At 48.2% G+C, this 25,446-nt stretch overlaps 1 protein-coding gene across 2 annotated transcripts in view; it reads right to left on the bottom strand.

Moving 5' to 3' along the window:
- The window catches only part of ARHGAP39 (Rho GTPase activating protein 39), a 1,402,702-nt gene that overhangs the window by 491,564 nt on the left and 885,692 nt on the right, over positions 1 to 25,446 (bottom strand). Inside the window, exon 5 of one of the 2 annotated variants that reach the window (XM_069621770.1) lies at positions 1,927 to 2,019. The exons of the other annotated variant lie outside the window; for it this stretch is intronic. Within the exon in view, the coding sequence (XP_069477871.1) occupies positions 1,927 to 2,019 (93 nt within the window). The remainder of the gene's footprint in view (positions 1 to 1,926; positions 2,020 to 25,446) is intronic. 2 annotated transcript variants of the gene reach the window in all.

Below are 25,446 nucleotides of genomic sequence, written 5' to 3'. Positions count from 1 at the left end.
AGTAAACATCTTACTACCAATCAAACAATGGGTCGGAGAAAAATGAGACACTCATCCCACAGATTATGAACACTTTTCACCCATCCCAAAAAGTTCAAACTCAAAAGCCTGCCATACCTTAACCAGGGCAATGGATCCGGTCAAGCTGCGTTGTATTTGATATACTCCCGTGTGGGATTAATAGCAGAGACATTCACGAATAAAGGAAGCCTGTAAAGACTTTGTGACCTGTTCAGTAGCCAATATATCCCACACCTTGTGTATGGGCATCAGATAGTCAAGTGGCACAATTTCCTTGAAGGTGCCCGTTACAACAGCAAGTGGCCAGTTTACTGGTAGGTCTCATCCCTGCTGCCTAACATGAATCCCTTACACTCAGTCCTACAGAATTGGTAATATCTGGACTAGGAGATCCCAGAATCGTTTTTTACGGCACTCAGCATCTCCCTTCCAGCCGATATTAAGTTTAGGGTACGGCCACCAGATGGAAAGATCACCCCAAGCCACCTGCACCCTCTTCAACACTGTCTCAAGGCATTATAAGCGCTCTGTCCAGTGTAAGGGGAGTCGGATACCAGCCGTATACAATGTAATCTAATCTACCAATATCACAAAAGGCCACATGTATGTTTATCCGATGCAGTAGCTTTGCCTGTTGTCCCTGCTAGAGGGAGCGGTTGCCTTACGGTATATAGTGGCCCTACTGTGTTAAATAAAATCTGCACTTTGTCCCGTGTACACCATTTTTATATGAAGTCACCTTGCTCATAATACTCATGGTACTTTTCTCCCCACGACCTACAGTAGCATCTTACACACCTTTTCCAATGATCGTCTCCTCTAAAGGTTGATCCTCCCAACACTTCATAAAGCACCAACAATTTGGGGTGTTTTTCCAACAACAACAAAAATCAGCTACATTAGCAAAGGAAGAAAGCTAAAGCAGCTGTCGGCCAGACCTAAAAGGCACAATTCACACTGCAACAACTTCAGCCATTTATTGAGAGATGCCATCGCAGCACCAAGGTGGGAGCAATGCTTATGTATTGAGAAACAGCTTAAAATAATGGCATGGTCTAAATTTGGGGTCTGCAGCCTGTAGCTCTCCAGATGCTTTTGAATAGGACTCCCTTGACATCCCCATCGTTGACTGTGTTACCAAGGGCCAATGGGAGCTGGAGAGTCAGATGTTGTAGACCACAAGCCCAACGGCACACTTACTGTAAATATTGCCTTTTCAGTCAAAGACAGGTCCACATAAACAGTCAGCACCCACAGACATGATTCCTAGTGCATCGGGCTGATTAGTATAATAATGAACCATAGGGAGCATTGTAGTTGATAATTGGGGGTATTCTTTTTTACTGCACACACAGTAGAGGTTATACCACATGTTCACAAGCCTCATTAATTAAATCAAGTCATGGCAGACAGTCAAGAGGAGGAGAAGGTCATAGGACTGATTGGAGTATAAGCGATACGAGAGGTTAGGGTGAGCAGTAGTCAGGTAAGCAGTTCTTTTAAGCTCTACGAGATTTTAGGGTGAGCAGTAGTCAGGTAAGTATTTCTTTTAAGCTCTACGAGAGGTTAGGGTGAGCAGTAGTCAGGTAAGTAGTTGTTTTAAGCTCTATGAGAGGTTAGGGTGAGCAGTAGTCAGGTAAGTAGTTATTTTAAGCTCTACGAGAGGTTAGAGTGAGCAGTAGTCAGGTAAGTAATTATTTTAAGCTCTACGAGAGGTTAGAGTGAGCAGTAGTCAGGTAAGCAGTTCTTTTAAGCTCTACGAGAGGTTAGAGTGAGTAGTAGTCAGGTAAGTAGTTCTTTTAAGCTCTACGAGATGTTAGGGGTGAGTAATAGTCAGGTAAGAGAGGCAGAAGAGTCTAGAAGGATCTACTACAGAACTACGGAGCCGCGTCGCGCCAACCCTACCATCGTGCTCATCGATGTACGGCTTGGGTTTCTTTCGCTGTTTGGATTTCTTCTTTCGCTCTTTTTCCAGGAGATCTTTTATGTGTCGAGTCGCTGGGGAACAAACAAAAGGAGGAACACAAATGAAGAGAAAAAAAAAACTGAAATCATAAGTGGGGGTGCACCCGGGCCTTGTTTTCAAACCATTCGAGAGCGTATAGGCCCTGCGCCGCTGGCCAGAAAGGCGAGCTTCGTCCGAGACTGCGTCTGCACTGGGGACTTTTTAGGGGCCAACAATTCTGTTCAATGGAGATTTTGATTTAATTAAAGGAATAGTCCCCAGAAATGGAGGCAGACGGAGAAAGTTAGCTTCATCCACTGAACAGTACACAGCGATGACCTTGGACAATGGCTAGATTTAGTGTTCAGCTTTAGGACTTTGTAAAGTATACTTGGAGGTTTTATTTATGCATTATGCAATTCATCTTTGCAGTCTACACAAAGAATTTAAGCGTCAGAAAAGTTAGGCTACGTTTGGCATACATGGCTTGAAAACAAGGATTCCACAATTATAATGCGATGTTGGACCATACACAGTGAAATGTAAAAAGGACGAGAGTTAAGAAAAAACAGGCGAGTGTAAAACATTCATGAATGACTTCTAAGCAAACCATGGAATGGAGGGTCTTTGAGGGAGGGCGCACCATATGTCTTTATCTGACCGGCCACCAGCGACAACCTGAAAGCATCATAATTCAGCTGAAATGATGCGAACCACAATACCCAGAATGCGTCAGGGGCTTCAAAGGAAAGCTTAGGACTGGAATCACGTTGCCTGCGACATATGGTCCCTCAATGATGAGGGAAGGAACACACGCTTGTTTCCTCACACTGGGATTACGGATTTTATCAGGCTATGGAAGGGAAGTCACTTAGAGTATGTCTGAACAATGGCAATAACAGAGTCTATCACAGTAGCTAGAGCTCTTCGTCGGGTATTTTCACCAATAGCTCTACGACATTGTCAGTGGGGCGGGTCATGTTGGGTACATGGTCAGGGTGGAACAGATTCCCCATCAGAGGTGGGAATCATTTGTAGAGAAGGAGCCAGGTCCCTTTTAATAGCTGCCGACCATGCGGGCGGCAACATTCACTCAACACTACACTAATCAGCTCCATCGGTCGTTGAAAGTGGGTGGTGGGGGGGTTGTAGCAGCATCCTACCCCTATTTCTAGCAGAAACCACATGGGCACGGAACACACTTTACAGACTTACAGAATGCAATTATTTTCATGAATATGAAACAAACTGGCGCACAGAACATGTATGTACAGGCAATGCCAATGAGCAGCTGCTCTAGGTCGGTCCAGGTTGATGCACAAGCAAAAGCAGCCTGCCAGCCACTTTCACTCTCGGAAACAGGTCATTACCCCAGACAGCCAAAACGCAGGGAGTAAGAATACTCCAACCCAAAAATAGGAAACAAGGAAGACACACAGGGTTAATCTGTCCCCACTTGACTCACTAGTCGGCAAGAGCTCAAACCACTGCACTGGTGATCAGTAATGTCGACAATTGTTCTAGCCAACTCCAGGCTGACTCACCAGTCGGCAAGAGATGTTTATGTTCATTTAGTTTATATAGCGCTTTAATCCAAAGCGCTTTACAATATAACAACAAGGTACAATAATGGAAGAAGCAAGTTAACAATCATGAGACAAACCATCGATTCAATATGTAGAACAGTTTCCTTAGATAGTGGAGGTGAGGGAACGGAGAGAAGGAAGGGAGAGGAGGTAGTAAAGGGAAGAGGAGCAATCAAGTCAAATAGGTGATATACGGTCAAGTGGATGTGAGAAGGGAGGGGAAGGGAAGGTATAAGGGACAGGGAGATGGAGAGGAGAGATGGTAGAAGGTCAAGGGGGGGAGTGAAGAAGAAGGGCTTTCAAGGAGGTGCGCAAGGAGGCGTAGGTGGGGAAAGAGCGGCAAGAGAGAGATAAGGAGTTCCCGTATAGGGAGACCAAGTGCTGAAAGGAACGGAAGCGAGAGGCGGCACATGGTGACGGGGGTACAGTGAGTAAGAAGAGGTCAGCAGAGCGGAGAGAGCGAGAGGGAGTGTAAAATGAGAGGAGAGAAGAGAGATAGGGGGGGGGGAGCACGGTCGTGGAGTGATTTGAAGACATGACAGAGGAATTGGAATTTAAATTGGGAGGGGAAGGGAAGCCAGCCAAGTTGAGAGAGCGAGGATGAAATAGAGTCGCGAGGGCCGAGTAGACAGAGAGTACGGATAGAGGAGTGGTAGATGGATTTGAGGGGGGTCAGATGAGTGGCAGGGAGTCTAAAGAGGAGGGAAGAGCAGTAGAAGAGACGGGAGAAGATGAGGGTGGAGATTAAGAGTTGAAGTTTAAGATCAAACCTCTGCACTGGTAATCAGTAATGTCGACACCTGTTCTAGGCAACTCCAGGCTGACTCGCCAGTCAGCAAAAACTCCAACCTCTGCACTGGTGGTCATTAATGTCGACACCTGTTCTAGGCAACTCCAGGCTGACTCGCCAGTCGGCAAGAGCTAAACCTCTGCACTGGGGATCAGTAATGTCGACAACTGTTCTAGCCAACTCCAGGCTGTCTCGCCCGTCGGCAAGTGCTCCAACCTCTGCACTGGTGATCAGTAATGTCGACACCTGTTCTAGGCAACTCCAGGCTGACTCGCCAGCCAGCAAGAGCTAAACCTCTGCACTGGTGATCATTAATGTCGACAACTGTTCTAGCCAACTCCAGGCTGTCTCGCCCGTCGGCAAGTGCTCAAACCTCTGCACTGGTGATCAGCAATTTCGACAACTGTTCTAGCCAACTCCCTGCCCCCACTCTACTCTTTCACCCCTCTCAAAAAGGTTCTCAACTTTGCAGCACAAACATTTTGCAAACTACTAGATCCTATTCCACCTCAACACCGCACCATCACACTGGATGGGTACGCAAAATTTGCTCCCGATTCCCGTTTTAAACTTGAAACCTGCTAGTCTTTAAATCGATTTGGGGCCTTACCTCGCCACCCTCCTCCTTTGCTCACTAGCATGCAAACTACATTTCTTGCTCTACTCTCTTGCTCGAACTCTGCAATCCTCATCTCTCAACAAACAATTTACCCCCTCAAGCCTCCAGCAGACCTTCTGCTCCTCCTTGCCGTTCCGCTCACTTCCAGGTTCAAGCTCCAGTTGCTAGCCAGTGAAGGGGTACCTTAACCCTTTCATACTGCCTCCTCTCATCTGACCCCCTACTTTGGCCTGTCCGGACATTATGCGTATGTACCTGCAAGTGTAAATTGCACGTGTGCAGAGATCTCACCTCTCCCCACGCCATGTGTGAGGAGGACATCTGCTCACCATCTCTTTTTATTTGAATTGTGGGACTCGTAGTTTTTTCTTTATGAGATTTAATGTAAGAAACCTAAAAGTCCCAGAATTCCAAGAAAAAGTTGCCTGAATTTCTCACAAGTGTCAGTGTGAATTCTCAGGCCCCGATTCTTAACTTGGTACAGTCAACGTGCTAAAAAGGATGATTCACTGTGCAAAATCGGGACGCCCAGGCTCCACCAGTATTCTCAAGTGGGATGGGCGTCCTCGTAGTGCACGACAGCGTTGTGCCTGTTTTTGTCATAACGGGCACAATCCTGAAATCTCGGCAGCATTTTTGTAAAATAACAACATATTCGTTAGTTTTACAAAAATGCTGCAGAGAACATAAAGTAAGCAGCTTCAACGTTGCAGAATACAACGTTGAAGCTGCTTACTTTGGTGTGTGTGAAAGTGCTCCTATCCACCAAACAGGTTGAATTCTGCAACGTTGAAGCTGCTTGCTTTGGTGTGTGTGAAAGTGCTCCTATGCACCAAACAGGTTGAATTCTGCAACGTTGAAGCTGCTTGCTTTGGTGTATATGAAAGTGTTCATATACACCCTGCACTGGCACCGACTTCTTGTGGCACTCCACCAAAATCGTACCGTATATGTGCGCTATTTCAGCACACATATTAAACTGGAGGAGTGCCACAAGAATACCATTCAAAAAAGCTAGTTTACGAATGTGGCGGTTGCTCGGTTGGTTTCCAACCCATCCTAGCAACCGCCACATGTATTACGAAAGTGGCGCATTCCTTCCAACTTCAAAAGAATGAGCCAGTCTGAAGTACAGAAAAGGTAGTAACCCTTTTAACAACCTTTTCGCTACTTAACACCAGGATGAGAATTGGGGCCTGAGCTCTGCCTGTCTATCTATGAACCCACATGTGTTGGATTCTCATATCTATGCCCTTTCTGATGTCCTCTTTCTATGTCTGACTTTCCACCATCCTTGCTACCCGATAAGGCGCTGCCATCTGTACTGTAGTCTATGCGTGGCAAATGTCGAAACTACCGAATAAACACAGCTAAAATACATCTAGAAACAGGAACGCCCTCCTCGGCCTCCACCCACATGCATCTGCCCTGGACCAGCAGAGCAGCGCCACGGGACTGCACTCCCCCAGTGGCTGCTCTCAGGAACGTTACGCTAAAAATGCTGATTTCATGTGGGTGCAAATCAGCGTGCACAGTATAATAGTGGTTTATTTTAGAGGTAAAGTACATTTTAACTTTACTAAACATACCCACTTCGAGAATAGATATTACTTTTTTTACCCCCCTACACAATCCTTTTACCCTCCACGTTAAAAAAAAAGTAGTGAAGTACTCACAGTGCAAAACCTCATCTGGAGCTTTGATTCTGGATTTCAGTTTAAAGTAAACTGATCGAAACTCGCCAAACTCGACTGTTATCTTTACAGTGTTAAGGAAAAAGGGCGGGTGGGTATAACTTTGCTACCGCACAGACGTGGGCGCTATTCCGTAATTTGGCAGACCTCAGGGCACAGTAAAGTGGCAGGGCATGGGTTGCTTTGTTACGCCACTTGGTATGGGGCAATGCCAAGGGAATGGGCGGCTACCTTGGAGCACTGCCACAGTGCAAGCAGAGCTCGGGGAACTGGTGTGAAGAGGACTCTGGAATGGACACTAACGCTGCTGATCAGTGTCCATGTAGTCGTGAGTATTTGGATTAGCACCTTTCCAAGTCTAAACCACATGCGCATTGCGCATGCACTCTAACAACCAGCTGCATGCTCCGACTAACAATACCAGACCAAGGTGACGTGTCAGCTACTATTGTTATGCGCCTTTGCATAAGGTTAGGAAACACAGAAGATAGGACAGATATGTCTAGTTGCACTAGTACGGGCCTGATTCTGGTACTTGTGCAGCATTTCCTCTTCCATCCTGGTTTCTCCACACTTTGCATTCTGGTATTTGTAGTGCTACATTTCGGAAGAGAGGGGTCACACATGGGTGCAGACTGAAATGAAGTAACAAGACTGGAGTCACTGAACATGGGTACTTCATTTCCATGTGTGTTTGGAAAACAAGGGTGATTGGGAAGGGCTGCTAGGTGAAACAAGCGGGCAGCAGGGTTTCCACATTAATAGATGTAATAGGGTATCTGAATTATTCAGGTTACTTTTGGGTGCGAGAAGATAAATCTACACTAACATCAGTTAAATTCTTCGAGTGGGTCTATATACATTAGGAGAACGTTTCTTACCTGTAACTCCTGTTCTCCAGCAAGAATACGTGGACCTCCAGCAATCAGTGTTATGTGGAGTTCTGCTGCAATCCACGCACCTGACTCATGCCATTCATTGTGGAGTCCATATCATTTACAGGTCCTAGTTGCAGTGGCTTTGGGTTCTCTGCAGTCAGATGTGTTTGTTTACATTTGGCTCTGCTCCTCATGTTATGGTCCCAGTGGATGCTGGGGTCCCTCTCCTATCATCTAGTCCCAGATGGCGTCACTTTCCCAGCTCCATGCATCCTCTCCCAGCTCCACGCATCCTCTCCCAGCTCCACGCATTCTTTCCCAGCTCCATGCATCCTCTCCCAGCCCCATGCATCCTCTCCGAGCTCCATGCATTCTTTCCGAGCTCCATGCATCCTCTCCCAGCTCCACGCATCCTTTCCCAGCTTCATGCATTCTTTCCCAGCTCCACGCATCCTCTCCCAGCTCCATGCATCCTTTCCCAGCTCCACGCATCCTCTCCGAGCTCCACGCATCCTTTCCCAGCACCATGCATCCTCTCCCAGCTTCACGCATTCTTTCCCAGCTCCACGCATCCTCTCCCAGCTCCACGCATCCTTTCCCAGCTCCATGCATCCTCTCCCAGCTCCACGCATCCTTTCCGAGCTCCATGCATCCTCTCCCAGCTCCACGCATCCTTTCCCAGCTTCATGCATTCTTTCCCAGCTCCACGCATCCTCTCCCAGCTCCATGCATCCTTTCCCAGCTCCACGCATCCTCTCCGAGCTCCACGCATCCTTTCCCAGCACCATGCATCCTCTCCCAGCTTCACGCATTCTTTCCCAGCTCCACGCATCCTCTCCCAGCTCCACGCATCCTTTCCCAGCTCCACACATCCTCTCCCAGCTCCACGCATCCTTTCCCAGCTTCATGCATTCTTTCCCAGCTCCACGCATCCTTTCCGAGCTCCACGCATCCTCTCCGAGCTCCACGCATCCTTTCCCAGCTTCATGCATTCTTTCCCAGCTCCACGCATCCTCTCCCAGCTCCACGCATCCTCTCCCAGCTCCACGCATCCTCTCCCAGCTCCACGCATCCTCTCCAGCTCCACGCATCCTCTCCCAGCTCCACTCATCCTCTCCCAGCACCACGCATTCTTTTCCCAGCTCCATGCATCCTCTCCCAGCTCCACGCATCCTCTCCCAGCTCCATGCATTCTTTCCGAGCTCCATGCATTCTTTCCGAGCTCCATGCATCCTCTGCCAGCTCCATACATCCTCTCCCAGCTCCACGCATCCTTTCCCAGCTTCATGCATTCTTTCCCAGCTCCACGCATCCTCTCCCAGCTTCATGCATCCTCTCCCAGCTTGCTTCATGCATTCTTTCCCAGCTCCACGCATCCTCTCCCAGCTCCACGCATCCTCTCCCAGCTTCATGCATTCTCTCCCAGCTCCACGCATCCTCTCCCAGCTCCACGCATCCTCTCCCAGCTCCACGCATCCTCTCCCAGCTTCATGCATTCTTTCCGAGCTCCACGCATCCTCTCCCAGCTCCACGCATCCTCTCCCAGCTCCACGCATCCTCTCCCAGCTTCATGCATTCTTTCCCAGCTCCATGCATCCTCTCCCAGCTCCACGCATCCTCTCCCAGCTCCATGCATCCTTTCCCAGCTTCATGCATTATTTCCCAGCTCCATGCATTATTTCCCAGCTCCACGCATCCTCTCCCAGCTCCACGCATCCTCTCCCAGCTTCATGCATTCTTTCCGAGCTCCATGCATCCTCTCCCAGCTCCACGCATCCTTTCCCATCTTCATGCATTCCGTCCCAGCTCCATGCATTCCGTCCCAGCTCCTAGTGCACATTCCACTGGGAACGAAGGTGGGTGGGGGAAGAAGTGGCAGGGAAGCAGTGTGCAGGTCCTCCAGTTTAGTCAAACCCAATTTTTTTATTCCTCAAAAGTGAGACCAGATCATTCAACTTTCTTTTTAGGCTTAGGCTTTCTTTCACTATACATTGCATTCTGGGAGTTTCAGACTTGCTGCAGTTCAGTTGAATCAATGGGGCTGGCGCCTGATAATAGTGATTTGCAAAAGGAAATTGCAAAACTGCAAATGACACCGGCGACCGGAATCCTGCAGCACCTCCTTGTCACTCTCCCATCCGTCATCTTTCTTTCCATCTCATCTGGCACGAGTTCCTATCCCTCCAGACACCCTGCAACCTCTCCTGTCCTTGCTCTGTTCCCTCCCCCTCCAATAGATTCCATATAACATTTTCCCTTCGAACAGAACTATATCTAACCTGCCATATTTTACTTTCCAGCTAGATATGCACCTGCAGATGCAGCCTTAACAGCTGCTTTCATTTTGTAAGCACCGGGAACGCACTGTTGGGCAAATGTGTGTGAGTGATGAAAAGAGGATAAACACTGATAAACACAGATAAACACAGATTCTTTGAAAGAACGCAGGAAAAAAAAACCAGGAGTTCATAAAAACAGAAACTCTTACACATTCTCAAGTACACCACACACACCTGAGGGCCTATACGCACGACACTCGAATTCCCGAACCTCGGAGGGGAGGGGAGGGAGGGGGCTAAGACTGGTTGCATATGTGTGAAGAAAGAAGAGAAATGATAGCGCAGCCTTGTAAGTGCATATCACTGCATTTCACCGAATCCGTTTTCACCTAATGTGAAATCTTCGAAATGTTATTTGTTCGAATTTGGTTGGGTACATTTTAAAACATAGATGGGGTTGGAGTAAGCGGATAGGATAAGGTGAGGGTGTCTCGCCCGCATAATAAAAAAAAAATAGAACAATACATTTGTGTTTTTCATCGTTAGGTGAAGTGGATTCGGTGAAATCACATACATCCTTGTAAACTGTTGCATTCTAGGCACACATTGAAATGTATGGTTTTTTAAATGGGAAAAAAACGCATTAACAGGCGTGTTTGCCAGGGCTTTAGACGCTCTCCATTTCAAAAGGACAGTCAGTGCTCACAAAAAGACAGCAGTGCAGCACCACAGACACATGCAGGGCTGGAATGCACACTAGGCACTGTTCAGCACCAGATCACCACCTGCTGGATTTCTCACCAGGATCCAATATTGGTAGGTCTGCTTTAGGCAGCAAAGGACACCAGTTTCTCAAAAACACATAAGCAGAGTGCTTAGAGTGTTGGACCTCTGTCAGAAACCTCCACTTACGCATTTCCTAGTTTGAGGCGTCGGTCATCAGCCCATCGAATCATATGGCAAAAATATTGCATTATTAAGCAAGCAACTTGTAGATCTATTGGAAACTGAATAGATCTACACCACGGGCCTTTCTCTTGGACACAAAATTGTATAACGACTGGATGAAACCCGCAAGTCCGGGGAGGGGAGCCTTTCTCTTGGACATGAAATTGTATAACGACTGGGTGAAACCCGCAAGTCAGGTGAAGGGGGTCATTCCCCCGGTCATCTTTGTTGTAGCATAACATTCTTTTGGATGATATCCGAAAAGCAAGAGAAGGGGGCCATTCTCCTGAAGAAGGAACTTTCTGTTAGGTTATCCTTCAGTTACAGTGTGGGGTATAGAAGTAGTTATGAGACAGGACAGTGGTGTTTCAATTGACGGACCCCTTAGTATTCGTTTGGAGGCAGGGATACCCCCTTAGAAATAGGGATGGTTAGGGATTTTTTTATATACTAATAAACATCTATAACCAACGCCAGGCCACATTTGTGGCAGCTTCCTTCTTTGACACCCTTACAATACCAGGAGGTAAAGCATGGCTCCCAAGCCTCCTTTATGGCCAAGCCCTAGAAGGGCCTAATAACGTATTGCAGATTAAATGTGACATCCCAATGCCTGCTTTTCGAATAAGCACACGATGATAGCTTTTTAGAGTCCTTTCGTTTAAGACCGCTTTCTCTAATACTTGCAACTGTTAATTGATAGGGGACAGCTTCTGGTGCCTTCGACATGGACGATCGACCGATTCTTTACTCTTTTCTTAGTATAGCCAGCTCTGTTCCGTCCTAGTCCTCATCTTGTCTCACGTATTCTATTTCGAGGCTACTATTGTTCCTTCCCTTCTCTTTTGGGATTCCACAAGGCTCAGTCCTAGTTCTGGTTGTACACTTTTCCTGCTTCTGCTATTAATCAGTCATTTGGGATTCATTGTCACATTTCTACATAAGATTCTGAGATCGATTTCCACGATTTCTGATCAACTTCACTTTTCCCTCTTTGACTGTCTCTCAGCCATCAATTTGTGGATGCTAACTATCTTTATTTTAACTCAACTAAAACTGAGATTCTCTTTTCTCTGCCTCTTCTACTTATTACTTTCTTTTGCCATATGCTCGCAATCTTGGTGTTATTTTTGATTCTTCACACTTTTTCTAATAAAGGTTCTTGTTTTCGCAGTGTGGGCCTTTCCAACTCTAATATTCATAATATCCATAGATTTGTAACTTCTTTAGCCATTCAGAGGTTCATTTTCACGTTGGTCTTCTCATGGCTTGACTACTGTTGCTCCTTTATTTGTGTTGGCCTCCCAGCCTATGCCCTCGCCCCTCGACAGCCCATCTTTAACTCCACGATTCGCCTTCTTTGTTGCCTTCCCCATGTTCCCATAACTCTTTCTCCTCTCACTGCTCTCCACTGACCCTCTTTTCCACCAGTCTACAGTTTTGTTATATTTGCTTTGATTTCTAATCTATCCATGGTCTTACTCCTTCCTATTTGTCTTCTATTTTGTCTAGCAATACTACTAATCATAGTCTTTGCTCCTCCTCCTTGCTGTCCCACGTCCTCCCTGGGCTCAATCTCGCGATGGCTAATTTACACTTCTCGCTCCGAAACTCTAGAAACGCCCCCCCCCACCCTCTGCCAGTACGCTCGACTCCTTCCTGCTCTTCCTTCTGGCTGTCCCCACCCTCCCTGAGCTCAATTTCGCTCATATGCCCTTCTCACTCCTAAACTCTGGAACATCCATCCTCTACACTCTGCTCTGTCCTGATCTTCACAGCTGTCCCCACCCTCCATGTTCTCAATCTCGCTTTCCTCATATGCATTTCTCACTCCTACACTTTGGAATGCCCTTCCTCTGCCTGTACGCTCTGATCCTTCCTGCTGCTTTTCCTCCTGGCTGTCCCCCACCCTCCCTGTGCTGAATCTCACCTTCGCTCAGATGCACGTCACGCTCCTAAACTCTGGAACGCCCCTGCCCCCTCTCTGCAGTACACGCTACTCCTTCCTGCTCTTCCTCCTGGCTGTCCCCCACCCTCCATGTGCTTAATCTCGCCTTCGCTCAGATGCACGTCTCGCTCCTAAACTCTGGAACGCCCCCCGCCCCCTCTCTGCAGTACACGCTACTCCTTCCTGCTGCTCTTCCTCTTGGCTGTCCCCCACGCTGCTTGTGCTGAATCTCGCCTTCGCTCAGGTGAAGCCTCGATAGCGCCACTGGTAATGCCCCATCTACCACATGACAGAGCAGCCCTTGACAATCCGACACTTCCTCGTCCTTGTCCGCGTTCTCCGCGTTGGGGTGTTGTAAAAGATAGTCTGCCGGGTTGTTGGTTCCCGGTCTATATATTAGTCGAACCCCATATTCCATTAGGGCCAACATCCATCTCTCTATTCTAGGCGGCGGCTTTGAAGACACGCCCGCCAGTATGGGCAGCAGCGGCTTGTGGTTGGTCACTACCACAACGGGCTTGCCCAAGATGTAAATACGAAAATGGTGGCAGCCCCACAAAATGGCCAGAGCCTCTCTTTCAATTTGCGAGTATCGCATTTCGGTGGTAGAGAGAGCCTTACTCGCATAAGCGATGGGTCGCATGTCCCCCCTCACATCTGGCTGCAGAAGCACTGCCCCAACACCCACGGGACTGGCATCAACAACAATCTCCGATTCTACTGAAGGGTTAAAATACGCCATGGTGTCCCCATCGGACAGGGCATTCTTGAGGGCTTGAAATGCCTCCTGTTCTTTACTTTCCCACCTCCACATGGCATCATTCTTGGTCAACGCCCTGAGGGGTTCAGACAAGGAAGCCAAACCCTTGATGAAACGCCCACAGTAATTCACCATCCCCAGGAAGCTCCTTACCTCCGTGGGGGACAGTGGCGCCGCGGCCTCACGAATGTCCTTGATCTTAGCCGGGTCAGGCGACACACCGGCGGCGTGAAAAATAAATCCCAAAAACCCGATCCGGTCTTTGAAAAATTCACACTTTTCACAGTGCAGGGTAAGTCCCAGATCGTTCAGACTTTTCAGCGTGCCATCGAGTCTCTTCATGTGCTCTGCTTCCGAGTCGGCAAACACTAAAATGTCGTCACTCATATTCAAAACGCCTTTGAGACCTGCTAGGGCCCCCCTAATAGTGTTCTGGAAGACTTCGGCAGCCGATGAAATGCCAAAGCTCAGACGCTTAAATTGATAGAGGCCCTCGTGCTTTGTGAAGGTCGTGATGAATCTAGAGTCCGGGTGGAGCTCAAGCTGGTGATAGCCTGCTCGTAAATCTAATTTCGAGAAGACTTTCGCACCCTGCAGTTCTCCTATGATATCATCAAGGGTAGGGGTAATGTGTCTCTCCCTCTTAATGGCGGCATTGGGGAGGCGCATATCTACACAAATGCGCACCGCTCCGGGCTGTTTTGGCTTGGGGGCAACCACGATGGGTGAACCCCACGGTGTCGTGCCTTCCACTCTCTCAATAATGTCCATAGTCAGGAGTGAACAGAGCTCCTCCTCCACCTTTTCCCGAAGGTGAAATGGGATCCGCCGATGCTTGAGAGCCGTGGGCCTGATTGTGTCGTCAATATGCAGACGAACCGGGGGAGCCTTCAATTTCCCAACTCCTACAAAAATGCCATAAAACTTGTCCAACAGTTTCTCAATGTCCACCTGGTATACCTCCAACGCAAAGTGTACTAGGCTCAAGGCCTCGGATGCCGCATAGCTGAGCAGAGAATGGGGGCTCACGTCTGTGACGAAAAATCGGGCCTTTATGGTCTTTCCGCCCTTGGACACGGGCGCTACAAAAACGTCCTTGAAGGGAAGCGGAGTGTCTCTGCCAAAAGTAAAGATCTTCGCCGTTGAAACGTCCAGCGCGGGTGGTCCCGGAATCATCTGGTAATGTTCAGAGGCAAGCACGCACACTGAGGCCCCCATGTCAATCAGCACTTGTGTTGGCACCCTTGAATGTCTATGACACATTTGGGCTGTCTCTTACTCTTCGCCCCTGTGGCGATGCTTGAAATGAAGAATACTTCGTCTTCCTCTTCCTCTTCCTCCTCAGCCATCTGAAGCCTCTGCATCTCCTGTTCCAACGCCGCAATGCTCCTCTGCCTCCTTGAACCACCACCACGTACCCTGGCTGGGCCCCTCTGCACAGACACCGGAGCGGGGGCGCGACACATCCGGGCGTAGTGTCCGGGTCTGTTACATCTACCACATGACCTCGATTTGGCCGGACATTCTTCAGAGTGCGGCAAGTCATATCCGCAATACTGGCAAATAGATCCCGTCCCAGTCAGAGGACGAGCTTCCTGCCGTTTATGACCCCACTTGTCTTTCGTCGTCATCTGTTTACCAACCGCAAACGCTTCCTCCGATTTTCCCGGACGCACTGCCGCGTCCATTTTGGCACCTCTCGACTCCGCCAGTTCATAAGTTCTACCACTGTCCAAGATCTGTTGCAGGGTCCAGCCCGGTTCCCTTAACACTTGTCTACGTAGCTTGCCTGAGCCACACCCTTGGATTACTTGATTCCTAATCATGGATTCTTCGTTGTCCCATTGACAAGTCGTGGCCATCAGTCGCAATCGAGCGCAAAACTGATCAAGCGACTCCTCATCCCGCTGCTTTTCACCACAGAACAGAAACCTCTCATAATCAATGTTGGAGAGCGGTATAAAGTGATTCTCTAAAGCAGTCTTGACAGCATCGTAGGTGGCTACCTGCAGGTTAAGGGACTCATAGATGCGTAGAACATCCATGCCCGCCGAGTACAGGAGGGTGGCACGCTTCGCATCGTCGTTGGTTATCCCATTTGCCGTAAAGTACATATCGAGTTTTTTTTATCCACAGCAACCATCTTGGGCCCAGTTTCGAAGGGGGGCCTGACGTATCAAATTCTTGCATGGGTAGCAAAGCCCCCTGTTGTGCCTTTACCACCACTGTTGCTGTTTCTGCCTCTCCGTCACTTTCCGCCATGTTCACAGGTCGCACAGGCACCTCCTTGTGGCTCAGAGGCCGCAAACCTGACTTGGATGGGCAGTGCACGTACCTTGAGTCACTGTATGGTGGAATTCAGCATACCCTTCGGATCTTCCAATGTTGAGTGCCTTCTCTTGTGCCTGCTTTGCTTTCCAGCCACCCTTTGTGTGGTAGCTACCAGTTGTGGGCTGTCCTCTGGGATGGTGAGGACTGCCAAAGTTCCAAAAATTGTTTGCTTTTGGTATGAGCAGCGCACAAGCATCTTTTCAGGCCGCTACTGCATCATACGGATGTTAAAACACCATGATTCTGCTCCCGCTGGGTCTGTGACTCGCCACGGTGTAGCGTTACTAATGTTGACATGCAGCTTTGAAAACAATGCAGAGTCATTTGAAGGCAATTCTTTGGGGTACAGGGAGCCAGCAGGGCTGTGCAAGAGCGGGGGTGATGTGTGAATGTTTTGTAGGAGGAGTACGAGTCTGGCTGCTGTATTTTGTATGACGTGCAGGGGCGGGGGCAAGAGTGCTGCTTGGGAGGAGAGCATTATGAGAAGAATCTGGAGTATTCATCACTTCTCCCCAAGGGGGAAGCCACCCCGTTGAGCCTAGGGAGGTGAGCCTGCTACCTAAGACCTACCATAGGGTCCTGGGCAAGTGGGACCTCATTGGGAATGACTCCCCCATAGGGGAAAAAGACTCCCATTCCCAAAGGGAACTCCCTATGCAGGACACTTAATCTGCATACATGGGACTGCCTTGCCTCCAAAACACTGTGTCCTCCTTCTGTTTGGATGTAGGTAATCGGGAAACCAACATGTTACCTGAAAATAAAGGCGATATCACTTGGCTATGAAAATGTGACAAGGAGGCCCAAACAGAGGAGAGAGGGTGGTGCGCAGGGGAAGCCCCTGGATGTCAGAATGCCAATGAGAGGTAGAGCTTAGTGCAGCCACTGAGCCCGTGGTACTCTGACAATGTGTCTGTAATGTGTTTGATTTGTCTGGCTGAGGGGAGGGGGATGTGTGGCAGGTGGGGGCATCTTGTGTGGTAAACCACAACACCCAGATTCAATTTGCTAAAGATCAAAACGTACAGGGTATTGCCAGCTGTGTGTGGGGAAGACAATGAGTTGTGAGAGGCCATAGGGGATCAGTGGCATGAGGATACTCTTTAGTAAGGGGGTGATGTCTGGATGGGAACTGGGTTGAAGTTGCCCAGGTAGATAATGTTGCAGGGGGGGGATGTGGTTAATAGTTGTGAAGTCAGTCCATTTGGTGTGGAAGTTGGGATTGTGTGTTGGTGACATAAATTAGGTGGAGAAATTTGGTGTGTGGGTGTGATGGAGGGAGCAAGTGAGAGAGAATGATTCAAAGGATGTGTATGCGTTGTGTGGGGTTGCTAAGTGCGATTGACTATTTATGATGGAAATGCCACCACCTTGTTTGTGTGGGTGGTATCTGTGTGGGATTAGATAGTGCCGGGCAAGCATGTCATGGATGATAGGTGTGTGGTGGTGTTTGAGCCATTTTTCTGTAAGGAAGAGTATATTTGGGGAGCGTGTGCTAATGAGTTAATTGAAATCATGTGTGTGAGAAGTAGAGTGCCAGGTAAGTAGAATGCAGGTGTATGCAAGTCGTTTTAGTGGAGTGTTGTGTTGGAGTTTAATTTGAATGTTTGTGTGCTTTGTATGTCGCATGTTTTGTGCCAACCAATGGTTAACAGGGAACAAAGAAAGAAAAAGGTAAAGGATACTAGCAAAAAAACTTAGCTTTGTCAGCCCCTTGCTCTGAACACCCAGACGAGTGGACGCCCTAAAGAAATTGCTTAAATTCCCAAAGCAGCCCGGAAGTGCTTCATCAGGAAAAAATGTAAACAGGAACAGGAAACCAGTCCTCTTTTGAAAGTCAAAGCAGCAGCTGCAGGACTGTATGATGCTGGTAAGGAGCAGGACGGCTGACTGCAAGGGGCAAACCGGCACCCCTAAGGAGTTGGAGGGTATACCCTACCTTCCACGCTTAAATGGACACCCGGGAAGGAGTCCTCTAAACCAGTTTCATGTTAAAGCTTGTCAGGGGTCACTTGATCAGACCATATACCGGCCCCGGATGGTCCTTGTAGGACCCCTGACTTTTGTAGGCAGCCTCAGGCAGCTGGAACAAGCGTCTCATGTTGCATTGTGCTCAGCTCTGGTTTCTCCTCAGCCTTGTTTAAAGCCAATTCTTAGGATGGAAAAAGCCCTATAAAAGGGAGATTGTGGGGTCAAGGGCAACATGACAGCCTGTAGATTTACCTTGCATGGATTTTGTAGGGCTCCTGACATTTGCAGGCAGCCTCAGGCAGCTGGAATGAGTGCCTCTGGTGGTGGCGTGCTCAGCTCAGTGTCCCTACCAGTCCGGTTGAAGCACCTTCTAAGGATGGAAATACCCTTCAAAGATGGTGGTTTTGCGGTCACGGGTCACATGGTCAGCTTGTAGCTCGACCCTGAATGGTTCTTGTAGGGCCCCTGACCTCTGCAGGAAACTGGAATGAGTGCTGTTGTGCTCAGCTCATTGTTCATCCCAACCCAGGTGTGGCTCCTTCTGAGACGGAAAGACCCTTCAAAGATGTGGTTCTGGAGTCAGGGAGCATGTGATCAGCCCCTAGGCCCTGGGTGGATACATGACATTTTCAAGCAAAATGTCTGTATGTGAAAACCCTAAGTGTTTTTCCCAGCCTACTCCCTGGGGATCTTCTACACAGGTGGCAAGCGGAGGGCCATCGCTTTTGAATCCCGACCCTGGGGGCGGACTAGCGTGGGAGGATCACCTGGGTAGACGGTCCTCAGGGATTGGGGAGGGGTACACGAGGGTGAGACATGGTATTCTCCCCTTCCTTGACAGTGACTTACTCAAATCACACCCAAACGTCATAGGATGTATTAAGGCACACAATCTTCTTTTCCCACCCAAGTATCATTGTAATTGGTTATTTATAACACGATTAATACCCAGAGGTTTCTAAACACGGACTCGGGGATCAAACCTGTGTCACTCTACGTTGTCTTGCTTCCAAGACTAGTGCGTTGCCCCTGAGCTATCCTCCCAAGACAAGTACTCATTCAAGTACTGTGAGGAAGAAGAGTAAGTGAAGAGGAGTACAGATTTCCTATGACAAACACCACTATGGTAATGGGATGAAGAAGATGCAGATAAAGGCACACCAACATCTTCATAGGACATGTCCAACTAACAAGGCCAGGCATGGTCAGGCAATTGAAATCCACTATGCCCACCTGTAGCCTATCAAGCCTTCAGGAGAGTATAAAAGGAACACTAGTAATCACCAGAGAGAGCCAGTTGGGAGGAGAGCTGAGGAGCTGTGGCTGCCCAGGACCAGCTGGGAGAAACAGGCATGCCGAGCATCTGTGCAAAGAAGCATCCGGGAGAAGCGTGGCTAAAGGCCCATGTCTCCAGCAGTAGAGAAGTCCAAAGAAGGGAGCCAGGATGCGTGCTGATCTCTTGTTACATTGGTAATATTAAATGCTTGTTCACCTGTGCCAAGATGGGAGCCAAGGAGTGTCTGAGGGGCAGGTGGGAAGACCCTGACCGCCGATAGCAAAGGCGTTAACCCAAGACCAAAGGAAACACCACCGGCAAGTGAAGCACAGCGAGAGCCCGGCGTGTGTTGAAGTAAGCTAGCAAGATACAACGTTGCAGCCCGAACGCGTAATACTGGAGACCGGTCGGCTGAAATTGACAAATGGAATTCCAAGCATACATAGTGGCAGAGTGGTCATGTGTATGATTACAAGTTCTTGAATGACTGTGTAAAGAAAGGAAGTGTTTGCAAGGAGAGGAGCTGTGCACAGACACGAAAAGTGAGCAAAATAGAGATCCTAAAAGGGGGAGCTGTGCGAGAAATGAAGTGGGAACAGCATTTCCAAAACTGATAGAAAGTATTGATATTATACAAATTGTGTTGGAAAAGCATTGGGGAGGCCACCAGCAGATGGATTGATCCAGGCTGGCCGCAGAGACCCCGGAATAGGGAAAAGAGAACTTTATTAAGGATAAGGAACCTAGTTGCATGACCTGTAATGGGTGGACCGTGCTGTCTGACAACTGCGCCACAACCAGGGGAGCCCAATTGAAAGCAAGGAGCTGCATATAATCTAATAAAGGAAAAGATAAAAGGATGTGGTTCAGAATGGGGAAGGGAGTCCCGAAAGAAGCCAAATGAACTGTAATAAACAAGTGGAAATTTTGTGAGTCGAACATTTTGTGTTAAAAGAAAAACAATTACACCAGTTGAACAGAGGTAACCACAAGGGTCTAAACTTGGGCGAGGGAAGCCTAAGAGACCCATTGAAGAAGTGTGATTCAAAGGGCTTCTGGGTTCATGGAAAGGAGACCCGTAGAATCTTTAAAGAACTTACCATGAAAAGGTACAGTGAACTTTTTGCCTTGTGAACTTTGTGCCAAGTGAACTTTTCTTTGCCAAGTGAAACTTGAGAGACTTGTGGCACTTAATCCTTGAACTTGGGGAAGGGAGCTGCAGAAAGGCTGCATTGTCACATTAACTTTACTTTGAACACTATTGAGTTGGCCAAATCCCATATACCCTATTATTCTGAGGAAGTGAGCACAAGCATAGATTTTAACACAGACAGTATTTTGTTTTGGACTTACAGACAAACACTTCTTAGTTTTCTTTCCGCTAAGGAAAGAATCCCATTCTAGAGTTAGGGCAAGTTAGGCGTTATACCACCCTGACCATTGAGAATAAATGTTTTCAAACTGTGTTTCACTTGTCTGTGCCGTCTCTTGATACCATGCCTGTCTCACAGGTAGCACACTTTACTTTACTAGAACTGTGTAAAAATGAACAAGTTACTTAGCAACTGGTGACGTTCATTCTATTGGATGTTCCTCCAACGTATTCCTCATCTTAGATGTATTCCATCCAGCTTTGCTGCTCTTTGGAAATTTTTTCGGCAGAGGGCGCCGTGCGTCGATGTCGTCGAGTCGATGGTCCCTTGAAGGCCTCCGTCGAGGGCGACGTCATCGGGTGTGTAAGTAGCATGCGCGGCGCCCGTTGGCCTCAGTTCTGTTTTTCCCCTCTTTAGTATCTGCGATCTTGTACTGTGTAGATTGTGCCGGCAGACAGGTATCAGCCTTGCGAGATTTGAGATGGCAATAACCCGGAAAAAATCTACAGAGGGGTCGGTTGGGAGGGTGATGAGGAATACATTGGAGGAACATCCAATCGAAAAAACGTTACCAGTTGGTAAGTAACTTGTTCTTCGAGTGGATTGTGTCCTCCAACATATTCCTCATCTTAGATAGGCTCCCAAAGCAGTATTTTGCATAGTTCCTCTGGAGGAGGGGTCAGATTTTTTCCACCAATGCCTTTAGATGGCGGAATAAAGCACTGCTTTTCCAAAAGTCAGCTCCCTAGACTGGGAAGTATCCAGGCTATAGAATTTTGAGAAGGTGTGAAGTGAAGACCAAGTTGCTGCTTCGCAAATGGACCTTATTGGGACACCTCTCTGAAGGGCTGTGGAAGAGGCGATGCCTCTGGTGGAATGAGCCCTTAACCCTTCTGGTGGGTCTTTTTGTGCTAGTCTGTAGCATTCTGAAATGCAAAGCACGATCCAGCGTGAAATTGTCTGTTTTGTTATTGATTGGCCCAGTTTTCTTCCTGTGTAGCCTATAAACAACTGGTTGTCCACTCTAAGCCTAGAAAGTCTAGAGATGTAAAAGCTTAAAGCTCTTTTTGGGTCCAGTCTGTGTAATCTTTCTTCCTCCTTAGAAGGATGAGATGGAGGATAGAATGAGGGTAAAACAATTTTCTGACTTAAATGAAAATCAGATATTATCTTCGGTAAAAATGATGGTTAAACCCTCAATACAACTCAGTCCTTATGGAACACAGTATAGGGTGGCCCAGAAGACAGTGCCTGCAATTCGCTCACTCTTCTTGTTGATGTTAGAGCAACTAAAAAGGCTGTTTTCCATGTTCCTAATCTTAATGGACACGTGTGCATAGGCTCAAAAGAGGCACACGTTAAGAATTTTAAGACTAAATTTAGATATCAAAATCGGTACTTGAAATGGGTGAGGAGGAAACACATTAGTGAGACCTTTTAAGAATTGTGTTATCAAAGGAATTTTGAAGTAGGAGCATTCTTCCGATGAGCGCTTGAAAATGGAAAGCGCTGCAAGGTAACCTTTTATTGTTCCAAAATTCAGACCTCTATGTGCTACGGTCAGAAGGAAAGATAGTACTTCCGGAACAGAACATAGAAAAGGATCGACATTCGTTTCCCTGCACCAGTTGCAAAACTTTTACCAACGGCAACGGTACAGAGACTTTGTTGCTGACCTTTTTGCCGAAAGCAACACCTCCATAAGATCATCTGGACGGTTCCAATCCCTGTATCTCAGCCTTTCAGATACCAAGCATGAAGGTTGAGTGTTCTGACCTCTGGGTGGAGAACCTGACCTTCCATTTGAGAGGGAAGGTTCTCTCTCTGAGGAAGACGTACTGGAGGACAGATGGACATATCTAGAAGGTCCAGATACCACATTCTCCTGGCCCAATCCGGAGCAATTAGGATCATGCGGTTCCCGAATCATCTCAGCCTCCTGAGGAATGACGGGAATCGGAGGGAACGCGTACAATAGTGGGAAATTCCAATCCACCACGAACGCGCCCCCCAGGCACCTCTCGGGGGAAATTCCCTTGAGCAATAACTTTCGCATTTTCGGTTGGTACTGGTAGCGAATAGGTCTACCAGAGGGGTTCCCCAAAGGGCTAAGATCTCTTGAATGACTTCCTGAGCCAATTCCCATTCGTGGGACACCGTGCTCTGCCTGCTCAGAGCATCTGCCGTCATATTCTCATCCCCGGCTAGATGAATTGCCGTTAAAGAGATTCCTTCCTGAATCGCCCAATACCAGAGCTGCATTGCCTCTCTGCACAGGGGAAGTGACCCCACACCTCCTCTTTTGTTTAGGTAGTTCATGGCCACTGTGTTGTCCGTCATTATCAGGACATTCTTTACCCTGACAGATGGCAGGAAGGCCTCCAGCGCTAGTCTGATTGCCCTCAGCTCCAAAAGGTTGATATGTAGTTTGGACTCCGATGGGGACCAACAACCGTTTGTCAATTCGTTGGCATGTGCTCCCCACCCCAGGAGTGATGTGTGTCACTACTGTGATCTCCGGCCATGGTTGCCAAAAGGGTTCTCCTTTTAGAATGTTCTCTGTACAGGTCCACCATAGAAGGTCTTGTCTGACCTTGTTCAGAATCTGAAGAAGATCCGTCATTTGACCTGAGAACTGGGACCACTGAGTATTTAGGGCCCATTGAAGGGATCTCATCCTCAAGCGTGCCTCTGGCACCAGAAAGATGCAGGATGCCATGAGGCCGAGCAACCTTAAAAAGTCATAAGCCTGGTGATTTTGGGCATTTTGGAATTTGGAAACCATCTTAAGAATGTTTTGAGCCCCCGTTCTGGGAGGTGAGCTCTTTCCCAAGGATGTGTCTAATACAGCTCCTATGTACTGAAGCTGTTGGGAAGGTGTCATTGGAGACTTCTTTAAATTGAGGGAGAAGCCCAGTTTGTGGAGGAAGTGGCAGGTGACTTTCACATGATCCAGTGCTTGCTCGGCAGAGCGCGCTCTGATCAACCAATCGTCCAGGTAGGGGTAGACATGAATCCCCCCTCTCCTGAGGTGCGATGCCACCACTACCATTAACTTGGTGAAGACCCTCAGGGCGGAGGTCAAACCGAACGGCAGGACTCGAAACTGATACTGTGAGTCGCCAACTACGAACCTCAGGTATTTTCTGTGTTTGAGATGAATCGGCACATGAAAATAAGCATCCTGGAGGTCCAATGACACCAACCAGTCCTGGAGTCGAAGGGCCTAAGGGTAACCATCTTGAACTTGTCCTTCCTGAGGAACTTGTTCAAGTTTCTTAAGTCCAAGATGGGTCTCAGTCCTCTGTCCTTTTTGGGGATCAAAAAATACGGGGAGTACCAACCCTTGTTCCTCTCCGCTGCAGGTACTGTTTCTATAGCACCTTTCTCCAGCAGGATTAGAACTTCCTGCTGTAGGAGCGGGTTTGAAAGTTGCAACGGGTGTCTCTCTGGTGGATTGCTTTGAGGTTGCTTTAGAAAAGGGAGGCAATAGCCTTGGGCTATTATTTCTAGAGCCCAAACATCTGAAGTAATGGCTCGCCATTCTTGCAGATGCTGCGACAGCCTGCCTCCTACAGGTGTTTTGTGGTGCAAGTCCTAAAAGTGGTTTTGTGGCGGATGTTGCAGCTGCTGATGGCAAAGAGGCTGCAGCTGGAGCTGGCTTAGCACATTTTCCTCGTCCACCACGAGTGGCCTTTCTTTGGCCCCTTTGACTGGCCATTCCTCTCGTCTTCCCGTATGAGGTGTAATAACGATAGGATCGTCCCCTCCATGATTGTCCTTGCGCACGAAAAGGCTGAGGTTGCCTAATAGCAGCTCCTAAAGATTTGGCCGCTGCTTTTGAGGTCTGCAACCTCTCAAGGCTCTCATCAGCCTTGTTGCCAAAAAGGTGAGACCCGTCAAAAGGCATGTTCAGGAGGCGGTTCTGTACGTCCGGTGCAAAACCTGACTTCCGTAACCACGCAAACCTGCGCATTACCGTGCTAGTGCCCATGGACCTGCTTACACTATCCGCAGTGTCCAATCCAGATTGAAGGGATTCCTGCATGGCCTCCTTTCCATCTCTAACGATGGCTAGGAAACCTTCCCTTTCTTCCCTTTCTGGTATGTGCTCCGTCGCCATTGCGATGCATTCCCACAGAGTGTACAAAAATTTTGCCAAGGCACATGTGGAGTTGGCAGATTTTAATGCCATGCTCCCGGCTGAAAATACCTTCCGTGCCCAACCATCCACACGCTTATCGTCCCTGTCTGGAGGGATAGACGGGTACGCAAGTTTGTTGGAAGCTGTGGCTGCCTGTATGACCAAACCCTTGGGATTTGGATGTTTTGACAGATAGCCGGGGTCGCTACTGGCTGGGCGGTATTTTGATGCAAGGGATTTATTTACCGGAGGAATAGAATCTGGAGTTTCCCAATTCTTGGCCACCCTGTTTTGTAAGGCTACATGAAAAGGTAGTACTGGGTCTTCAGTGGGACCATGGTCCAATATGTCTGTTAAATCGTCCTGGACGAATTGGGCTGGTGGTCTAGCCCATCCCAAGTAATCTACCACCTTGGTCATTAACTGACGGTAAGATGGACTGGCATGCTCTCCTGGATCTGGTCTACCAAAGTCATTCTCAGGAGAGGTGTCAATGCCACTGGCATTGTGTAAAGACTCCATCAAATCCCTCATTCTGCTTTCCTCAGAGATCAACCATTCTGGGACATTTGGGGTGCCATATTCCAATCCAAAAGGTACATTTTCCTCCTCGGATCTCTCCTGTTCCTCAAAAATTGAGGTCAAGGATTTGAAAAACTCCTTCTTAGGGAGAGGCTTGAAAACCTTCTCTGGAAGAGGAGAAGGAAGAGGTGTAGTACCAGACTCTGAAGAAATTACATGTTTTGTAACTTTCTCCTCTTTTTCTGGCTGCCCTGGCTTGGTTGGAGCCTTTGGCGCAAGGGTTTCGGCGTAGGCGTCGACGGCGTCGATGACATAGTGGTCGTCGACAGGGTCTGCTTTGAGGGCGTCTAGGCGGCCTTCG

Source organism: Ambystoma mexicanum, chromosome 5q (assembly GCF_040938575.1).
Source record: "Ambystoma mexicanum isolate Mex_15411 chromosome 5q, UKY_AmexF1_1, whole genome shotgun sequence".
In the NCBI taxonomy this organism is placed as follows: Eukaryota; Metazoa; Chordata; class Amphibia; order Caudata; family Ambystomatidae; genus Ambystoma; species Ambystoma mexicanum.
Note: the sequence above shows the minus strand (reverse complement) of the source record. Positions and strands in the feature narration are given on the sequence as shown.